Source organism: Myodes glareolus, chromosome 2 (genome assembly GCF_982192425.1).
Source record: "Myodes glareolus chromosome 2, mMyoGla1.1, whole genome shotgun sequence".
Lineage (NCBI taxonomy): Eukaryota > Metazoa > Chordata > Mammalia > Rodentia > Cricetidae > Myodes > Myodes glareolus.
The window spans coordinates 41,508,795-41,519,329 of record NC_142027.1 but is presented as its reverse complement, the minus strand read 5'-3'; the positions used below and the strand labels follow the sequence as shown (position 1 = coordinate 41,519,329).

The window sequence follows — 10,535 nt, the reverse complement described above, 5'->3', positions numbered from 1 at the left end:
TTCGGCAATGACTTACTCTACCCTCAACAAGAATTTCTACCTTAGTGTCAATCTCATTTCCAAAGAAATATTTCTTGTTTCAACCATGAGCCTATGTCACTCCAATGAAATATACAAATATACTTTGGGCAAAAAAACATAACCAGATAGTTTAAGGTTGTGAACACCAAGAGAAAAAGGGTAATGGAAGGGAAAAGGTGAAGTACAACTGACTATAGATCCCTGCATGTTGAAAATAGAGAATTTTAATGGCTTTGGTGAAAACAGTTTTCTGCACATTATAGAGCCGATGTAGGAAAATAGAAGTAATAGGGGAAATAGGTGGCTACATGGTATAGGACTGCTGTAGTCTAAGAAATGTGGAGGACAGTAGGCATTTATTAACCACTCATACAAAGGCTACTATAATCTAATACCTGTAGAGAGCTTTTCCACTAATTATAAAGAAGGGGAGATTATAAGTGGGAGGAATGTACGCTATGTGGAAAAAAGCACAGGAAAGATAAGTACAAAAGGAAGATTAATATAGTTACTCTACAATAGGGAGGGCACAAAATCCCAAAAAGACACCTCATGCTCGCAAATGAAGACCTCCTTTTTGAGTAAGCTCACATAGACTCCCCCAGCAAAAAGTCTATGCCCATCTCTCTTGGAACCCTACAGAAAATGACAGCATGTTCCTGTTGCTTCATAAATCACACACTTTAGTTACAGACCATTGAGAAATTGATTAAAATACTAGCTTCATAATATTTTAAAAGTCATTATGGCAAGATTAAAACATTTTAAAAACTACCATTAAAAAACAATAGAAGCTATTTTACTTACTTTTATTTAGTGATGATGTTAAAAATATTCCTAATCCTTTCCTCTTGTTTTCATTTGTATCAAGCAATGTAGAAATCCAAAGCCAAGTATAATGTTGTAATAGAATAAAAAAAAACCTATTCTTGAACGTCTATGAAATACATGGTGGATATTATTGAACTTATTTCTCACTTACACATATCTTGAAAGAAACCCTTGAGATACTTAAATTATGTGGCACTATCTAAATTATAAAAGAACACACCAGAGCAGGTGCAAAAAGTCAGTAATATGGGTAGCAATTCTTCTCACAGTGATTTATTTTGGAAGTTTAACTGTCCAAACTCAAGATATGTTGTTTATAGGAACTCTATTCTTCAACACAAGAATCAGATTATACCCCTGCAAGGTCTTTCTAGAAGAGGATCGATTAGACTACTGAAATTCCCATTTGGGCTAAATGTTCTCTAGAGAAATAGATAAGGCTGCTCTATTGGCCACTATAGACTTGGACCCCTATGAAATGCCCAAATTGGTCCCAAAGTGTATCACATGGTTAAATGTCATAAGTTTCCAATGTTGGAAGATAATTGAATATTAAATATTGAAAATCCATTTTGAGACCTCACAATTTTTTCTCAAGAACCCAGATTGATAAAAGTGAGTCTCACTGAACTTCTCTCCATTCTTCTCCCCAGCGCACAAATCTAGTCTGAATCTCACATTCAATGGCCCAGCCTAGTCTGGCCACTCCCGTCTGTACCCCATAGTCTAGTGTGGGCTTTCCTTACATGACACCACTCCTAGATCCCTTCTTATTACCCAGCATACTCATACAGCCATACATTCTACATTCTTCTCCAGTGTCTAACCTGGACCTGCTCTATCTGCCACAATGCACAGGTCCCTTCTCGATATCCAACCACTCTATCCAACCATATATGCAACATCTTTCTCTATTGTCTATCCCAAACAAACTATTATACCTGTCACCACACAAGAGATCCCTTGTGTTTCTAATGGGATTCTCCTGCCACTTATTTTTTATTTAGGCACATGGTGTTATAAAATTGCTTCATGGATGGATCTAGAAAAAAATAAATTGAGTGAGGTAATTCAGACCCAGAAAGGCACATATAATATGGACTCACACAAAAGTGTCTTTTAGACATATAGCACAGAAAAACCAGCCTAAAATCCACAAACACAGAGAGGACCCCAAGAGAGACATACACGGGTATAAATAGAAAGGAGAAACTGACCAAATCCCCTAATCTTGTAAATTGGAGCATAAGGGTCACAGGGGTGAGTAGAAGAGGAGAGGGAAGGAAGGGACAGGAGTGGATAAAAATATATAATGCAATAAAAACAATTAAAAAACAAATTACATTCTTTGACTGTGTGCCCAAGTTTGAGTATGTTGTTGTTGGTTTTTTTATTGGTTCAGTTTAAGTTTTTATTTCTGTTTATCACATTTGCATGCATTGTAATTATGGTCCTAAAGGCTAATCTTTATTTTTTTAATTAATTTATTGTTTTATTAAAAATTTCCACCTCTTCCCTGCCTCCCTTTTCCCTCCCCCTCCCATCTCTCCCTCCCACTCTAGTCTTAAGAGCAATAGGGTTCCTTGCCCCATGGGAAGTCCAAGGTCCTCCCCCCTCCATACAGGTCTATAAAAGTGAGCATCCAAACAAACCAGGCTCCCACAAAGTCAGTCCATGCCGTAGAATCAAAACCCGGTGCCATTGTCCTTGGCTTCTCAGTCAGCCTTCCTTGTCAGCCACGTTCTGAGTGTCCATTTAGATCACATGCGCCATCACTCCCAGTCCAGTTGGCCTTGGTGATCTCCCATTAGATCAGTCCCACCGTCCCAGTGGGTGGACACACCCCTTGTGGTCCTGACTTCCTTGCTCATGTTCTCCCTCCTTCTGCTCCTCATTTTGACCTTGGGAGCTAAGTTCAGTGCTCCAATGTGGGTCTCTGTCTCTATCTCCATCCATCGCCAGATGAAGGCTCTATGGTGATATGCAAAATACTCATCAGTGTGGCTATGGGACAAGACCAGTCCTGGCACCCTCTCCTCTGCTGCCCAAGGAACAATCTGGGGACCTATCCTTGGACCTTGGAACCCCTCAAGAATCAAGTCTCTTGCAAACCCTAAAATGACTCCCTTAGTTGAGATATTTACTTCCCTGCTCCCATATCCATCCTTCTTCCATCCCACATTTCCCATTCCTCCAAGCTTTCCTGAATCCTCCCCTTCTCCCTTCTCTCTACCCATCTCCCCTTACATCCACCACCCACCCCCTGTGCAACCAAGTTTGCCTGGTAATCTTGTCTACTTCCAATATCCAAGAGGATAACTATATGATTTTTTAAAGGTTCACCTTCTTATTTAGCTTCTCTAGGATCACGAATTATAAGCTCAAAGACCTTTAATTATGGCTAGAATCCACTTATGAGTGAGCACATACCATATTTCTCTTTTTGGGTCTGGGTTACCTCACTCAGTAAAGCGTTTTCTAATTTCCATCCATTTGCATGCAAAATTCAAGATGTCATTGTTTTTTTCACTAAGTAAAATTCTAATGTGTATAATATGTTCCACACCTTCTTTAACGATTCTTCTATTGAGGGGCACATAGGTTGTTTCCAGGTTCTGGCTTTTACAAATAGTGCTGCTATGAACATAGTTGAACAAATGCTTTTGTAGTATGATAGGGCATCTCTTGATTCCCTAGAGTGGAATTGCTGGGTCCTGAGGTAGGTTTATGCCCAGTTTCCTGAGAAACTGCCACACTGATTTCTAAAGTGGCTGCACAAGTTTGAATTCCCACCAATAATGGATGAGTGTTCCCCTTATCCACATCCTCTCCAGCATAGGTTATCATTGGTGTTTTTTTTTAGTTAGTCTGACAGGTGTAAGACGGTATCTCAAAGATGTTTTGATTTGCATTTCCCTGATGGCTAAGGACCTTAAGTGTCTTTTAGCCATTCGAAGTTCTTCTGTTGAGAATTCTCTGTTCAGTTCAGTACCCCATTTTTAATTGGGTTAATTAGAGTTTTACTGTCTAGTTTCTTGAGTTTTTTTTAATATTTTGGAGATCAGACCCTTGTCTGATGAGGGGTTAATGAAGATCTTCTCCCAGTCAGAAGGTAGCCTTTTTGTCTTAGTGACAGTGTTCTTTGCTTTACAGAAGCTTCGCAGTTTCAGGAGTTCCCACTTATTCATTGTTTCTCTTATTGTCTGTGCTACTAGGGTTCTACCTAGGAAGTGGTCTCCTGTGCTCCTCTCTTGTAGACTACTTCCCACATTCTCTTCTATCAGGTTCAATGTGGTCAGATTAATATTGATTTCTTTAATCCATTTGGACTTGAGTTTTGCGCATGGTGATAGATATGGATCTACTTTCATTCTTCTACAGGTTGACATCCAGTTATGCCAGCACCATTTGTTAAAGATGCCTTCTTTCTTCCATTGTATACTTTTAGCTCCCTTGTCAAAAATCAGGTGTTCATAGGTTTGTGGGTTAATATCCTGGTCTTCTATTCGGTTCCATAGGTCGACTTCTCTGTACTTATGCCAATACCAAGCTATTTGCAATACTGTAGCTCTGTAATAAAGTTTGAAGTCAGGGATGGTAATGCCTCCAGAAGTTCCTTTATTGTATAAGATTGTTTTGGCTATCCTGGGTTTTTTGTTTTGCCATATAAACTTGATTATTGTTCTCTCAAGGTCTGTGAAGAAGTTTGATGGGATTTTGATGTTGATTGCGTTGTATCTATAGATTGCTTTTGGTAGAATTGCCATTTTTTACTTTGTTTATTCTCCCAATCCAAGAGCAAGGGAGATCCTTCCATTTTCTGGTATCCTCCTCAATTTCTTTCATTAAAGACTTAAAGTTCTTGTCAAAGGAAATTCAGAGAATCATTAGATCTTACTACAAAAGCCTGTATGCCACAAAATTGGAAAATGTAAAAGAAATGGACATTATTTTAGATAAGTACCATATACCAAAGTTGAACCAAGAATAGGTGAACAATCTAAATAGACCTGTTAGTAGCAAAGAATTAGAAGCTGTTATCAAAAACCTCCCTACCAAAAAAAGCCCAGGACCAGATGGTTTCAATGCAGAATTCTACCAGAACTTCCAGGAAGAGCTAATACCTATACTCCTTAATGCATTTCACAATATAGAAACAGAAAAGTCATTGACAAACTCTTTTTATGAAGCTACAGTTACCCTGATACCAAAACTACACAAAGACACAACCAAAAAAGAGAATTACAGGCAAATCTCACTCATGAACATCGATGCCAAAATTCTCAATAAAATACTGGCAAACAGAATTCAAGAACACATTAGAAAAATTATCCATTATGATCAAGTAGGCTTCATCCCAGAGATGTAGGGCTTGTTCAACACATGCAAATCTATCAATATAAATAAACTGAAACAAAAAAATCACAAATGATCATTTCATTGGATGCTGAAAAAGCATTTGACAAAATTCAACACCCATTTATGATAAAGGTGTTGGAGAGATTGGGAATACAAGATCATACCTAAATATAATAAAAGCATTTACAGCAAGCTGACAGCTAGCATCAAATTGAATGGAGATAAACTCAAAGCCTTTCCACTAAAATCAGGAACACCACAAGGCTGTCCACTCTCTCCATACCTCTTCAATATAGTGCTTGAAGTTCTAGCAATAGCAATAAGACAACATAAGGGGATCAAGGAGATTCGAATTGGAAAGGAAGAAGTTAAACTTTTGTTATTTGCAGATGATATGATAGTATGCAAAAGCGACCCCAAAAACTCTACCAAAGAACTCCTACAGCTGATAAACACCTTTAGTAATGTGGCAGGATACAAGATCAACTCCAAAAACATAAGTTGCCATTCTATACACAAAATAAAGAAGCAGAGAGGGAAATCAGAGAAGCATCATCTTTCACGATAGCCACAAATAGCATAAAATATCTTGAGGTAACTCTAACCAAGGAAGTGAGTATGTTGTTTTTAATTTTCTTTCAATTATAAAAGGTTTTTAATTAATTTTTGATTTCTTTCTTGACCCATTTTTCATGGAATAGTCAGGTTTTCAATTTACTTGATTTTCCGTACATTTTATTGTTTTTGATTTCCAATTTTACTCCATATATGTCAAATAAGATGTGAGGTACTATTTCAATATTTTATATATGTTGAGACTTAGATTGTGTCCATATTTTTGGTCAATTCTGCATAGTTTCTTGAGCTTCTGAAGATAAAATATATTCCTTCATGTTTGGATAAAATATTCTGTAACTATTTGTTAGGTCCATATGATTTCTGACATTATTTGACTCCAAAATTTCCTCTGCCTAATTTTTGTCTTGATAACCAATCTGTTGACCAGAGTGGGATATTGAAACCTCACACTATCATGGTGAGAGGATCAGTATATCCTTTTAGTTGTTCCTTTTTAAAATTTAAATGACCTAGAATTTAGTGCATAAATATTTAGAATTAAAATATCCTCACAGTGAATTTTTCTTTTGATGAGTAGATAATGTTCTTCTTAATTTCTTCTAATTAGTTTTGGTTTAAAATATATTTCATCAGATATTAAAGTTTCTACTTCTGCTTGTTTAAATTTGGTATTTGTCTTTCTCTCTGGATTGTGATTGATAGTTTTGCTGCATATAGTAGTCAGTGTTAGCAATTGTTTTCTGTCAGAGTTTATAGAACATCCATACAAGCACTTTGGCTTCTAGAGTCACCATTGAGAACTAAGATATTATTCCAATAGCCTTCCTTTATATATGACTTAATCTTTTTCCCTTGCAGCCTTCAATATCCTTTCTTTTACCATATATTTAGCATTTTGATTATTGTGTGTCATGGGGAATTCTTTTCTGGTTCTATCTATTTAGTGTTTTGTCTGCTTCTTTTACCTTGCTAGGCACTTCCTTCTTCAAGTTAGCAAAACTTTCTTTAATAGTTTTGTTAAAATTATTTTGTATGCTTTTGATTTGGGTTTCATTTCCTTCTTCTATCCCTATTCTTATTTGTAGACTTGGTCTTTACAGATTATCACAGATTACCTGGAAGTTTTGTGTCTGCATTGTTCGTTGTTATTGTTTGTTTCTTTTATTAGTTTAACATTTTCTTTGACTGAATATTCATTTCTTCTACCTTGTCTTCAACACCTGAGGTTCTCTATTCCGTGTCCTCTAATTTGTTGATGAGGTTTACCTCTGGGATTTCTATTAGATTTCCTAAATTTTTCAATGCTGGTTTTATTTCAGTTTGCAGTTTCTTTAGTGATTCTATTTACACTTTTATATGTGGATATCTTTTCATTATTTCATTCAACTGTTTCTTTGTGTATTCAGGGGTTTATGTATGTCTCCATTAAGGTCATTGAACATATTAATAGTTTGAACTTTGAAGTCTTTCAGCTATAGTGCCTTTCTCCGGACTTAGTATAATGTGGCTACTTGGTTCTGGTGGAGGCGTATTCCCTTATCTTTTGACATTTGTTTTTTGTTATGTGTGTTGCATATTTGAATTGTTGGAATAAATAAGTTATTTTACTTCAAAATATATAGGGCCCTCATTATGTCCACTGAGTACCTCAGTAAAAAGTAACTTAGAGAAAGGTTGAGTTCATTTTCTATCCATAATACTTATTGACCTTCTCCTCCCACTGGTATACATCAATTCCAGGACTTCATATTCAGACTGTGTAACACCATTGGTTACAATCCTGTCTAGACTTTGAGCTAAGTATGGGCTTTGTTGGATCTACAAAGTGGATTGGAAATATGGATCTTTATGTTCATTATCATATGAAGTTCATATTCAAATTCATAACCATTCAGCACTCATTTAATATTTGATATAATTCTCTTTTCCTTGATAAATGATAAATATAAATATATAATTGATACTTAGTGTCGACAAATAAATCTTACACAAAATGAACATTAACAAAGAAGTAAAAATAATATATTTTATGCAAATGAATGTCTTATACATAAATTATAAAAACTATACATCAAAATTGACTCATTTTGATAAATAGTATTTTTGTAATTAATATAAACTCCTCATGCTAGCTATACTTAAATAATACCACAGGATCTAGCTAACTATTTTCACTGTCAACACCGTACCCAGATAGTTATCAAACGCCTGCTTCAAATACTTTGAAATAGATGCTACATTGAATACTGATCTAACTCACCAAGCATGAAAAAGTAAAAGCAGATGATATGAATCTTAATATTCTCTTTTTAAAATTTAAATAATTAATGTAAATATGTGAAAACTTTACTTTTACACATATTTATTTTATATTAAATTTTTGCAAAACGTTATTTTTGAGCAATAGTTTTCTAAGTATGATTCCAAACCAACTTTATTAACATTGCTAAATTAGAAACTATCAAAGTAGATCAAATTAGGTTGTGCTTTTACAAGCCTTTTTTGACTTTTAATTCCTATTAAACATTTAAAGACTCTTTTAAGAGAGTCAATCAGCAAATAAAATAAATCAATGATAGTCATTAAAGACACTCTTGAATATGTACATGTTCAGCAGCAATATGCAATAATAGGACATGATTCAAACTGATTTTTGTCCTTATGTGTCTGAACTGCCATTTTCTTTCCAGTGATCAAGTGCATGATAAAAAGAAGTTTGTGGAGGAAATTATTTATCTCAATTTACAGGTTAGAGTTCATTGTCAAGGGAATCAAAGGCAGGTACTGAAGCCAAGACCGTGGAGGGTACTGCTAACACTCCTGCTTTCCATAGCATCTCAGTTTACTTTCTTATATAGCCCTTAACCACCTATGGATGGGTAGCACTGTCATATGAATTTAATTCTTCCACATCAATCATCAGTCAGGAAAATGTTCTCAAAGGTGTGGGACTGATATAATGGGAACTCACCAAGGCCAGCTGGACTGGAAGTCATAGAGCATGTGATCAAACTAGACACTCTGAATGTGGCTGGCAAGAAAGGCTGACTGAGCAGCCAAGGACAATGGCACCGGGTTTTGATTCTACTGCATGTACGGACTTTGTGGGAGCCTGGTTTGTTTGGATGCTCACCTTTATAGACCTGTATGGAGGGGGGAGGACCTTTGACTTCTCACGGGGCATGCAACCCTGACTGCTCTTAGGACTAGAGAGGGAGGGAGAGGTCTGGAGTGGGAGGGAAAAGGGAGGCGGGGAAGAGGTGGAAATTATTAATAAATAAATAAATAAATAAATGAAAAGAAAATTGAAAAAAAGAAAACTAATGAATCATTTTAAATAGCCAAGTTAATAAATTAGTAACATATTAGTAATAAATAAACTTCCTACTATATTATTAATATTTAAATTTCCTAGTCATATGCTATATACTCCTGTCTGTCATTGAAATACAAAACTGTATTTCAACCCAGGTAAATGTGATATGAGCTTCCAACCTAAAAACAAATCACATTGAAGTCTTTTTCCAAGAGTCTACTCTCCTATAGTAGCTGAAGTCACAATGAAGAGCATGAAAACCATTTTGCTGTGTTGTTGCATTTATTTTATCATAATATAATGCTTGATTTTGTCTTTGCATGATTGAAAATACACATAAAAATATTAGAGAGAAATAGACCTTTACATATTAATTCATTAAAATCCTAGAACAGGTGCAATTGGAAAATACTTTAGACTATGAACAAAATACGGCCATATTAAGACAATACAAGTTTGTGATATTTTTATAAACAGACAACAGATATAAAAATGGGGCCTAAACATTTCTCTTTAGGAATTTTGACAGTGAATCTTTGATTTGCTTGTTCCTCAGACTGTAGATAATTGGATTCATCACAGGGATTATGACAGTATAGAATACGGAGTCCATCATGTCTTCATCCTGCCCTTTTTGAGATGCAGGAAGCAGATACATGAAGAGAAGAGAACCATAGTATAAAGACACAGATAAGAGATGAGCTCCACAGGTGGAAAACGCTTTCTTTATACCTCTAGCAGATTTCTTTTTCAAGACGGTACACAGAACAAGTGTGTAAGAGCCTAAAATAGTTGAAATAGTGAATACTTGTATTGACCCAGAAAAAATAAAAACAATTAGGTAATTAAGAGAAGGGTTAGTACAGGAAATCTTTAACAGTGGCATAACATCACAGTAAAAGTGATGTATTATGTTGGAATTACAGAAGGTTAATCTGAATAACATGCCTTCATGAATCGAAGCATGAAGGATTCCAGTTACAAAGGTCAAGACTAGCAGACGTACACACAGTCTGTTTGTCATGATCACTGGGTAGAGTAAAGGCTTGCATATGGCTGCATAACCATCATAGGCCATTGCTGCCAAGAGAAAACATTCCATGGTTGCACACATTACAAATGAAAAAAACTGTATCATGCATTCAGAAAGAGAGACCAGTTTATTCTTAGTTATGAAGGTGAGAAGCATTTTTGGTGTCACTGTGGATGATAACCAAGTATCCACAAATGCTAAACTCCCTAGAAATAAATACATGGGGATGTGAAGGCCAGGGTCATTCCAGATGAGAACAATTAGACCAAGGTTCCCCACAATGGTAATGAGATAGATCACCAGGAACAGCAGGAAGAGGGGGATTTTCCACTGTGGCAGATGAGTGAGTCCTGTGAGAACAAACTGTGTCAGCACTGTTGCATTCTCTGTTCCCAT

At 35.9% G+C, this 10,535-nt stretch overlaps 1 protein-coding gene across 1 annotated transcript; it reads right to left on the bottom strand.

Moving 5' to 3' along the window:
- Window positions 1-9,605: 9,605 nt before the first annotated feature.
- On the bottom strand, window positions 9,606-10,535 carry LOC148122939 (olfactory receptor 5H19-like). The gene has a single exon (XM_087897144.1). It carries the CDS (start codon window positions 10,533-10,535, stop codon window positions 9,606-9,608), a length of 930 nt encoding a protein of 309 aa, XP_087753270.1.

What these genes read in the sequence shown, in the direction of transcription:
- LOC148122939 (XM_087897144.1), bottom strand. Translation starts at nt 10,535, where the DNA reads ATGGGAACAGAGAATGCAACAGTGCTGACACAGTTTGTTCTCACAGGA.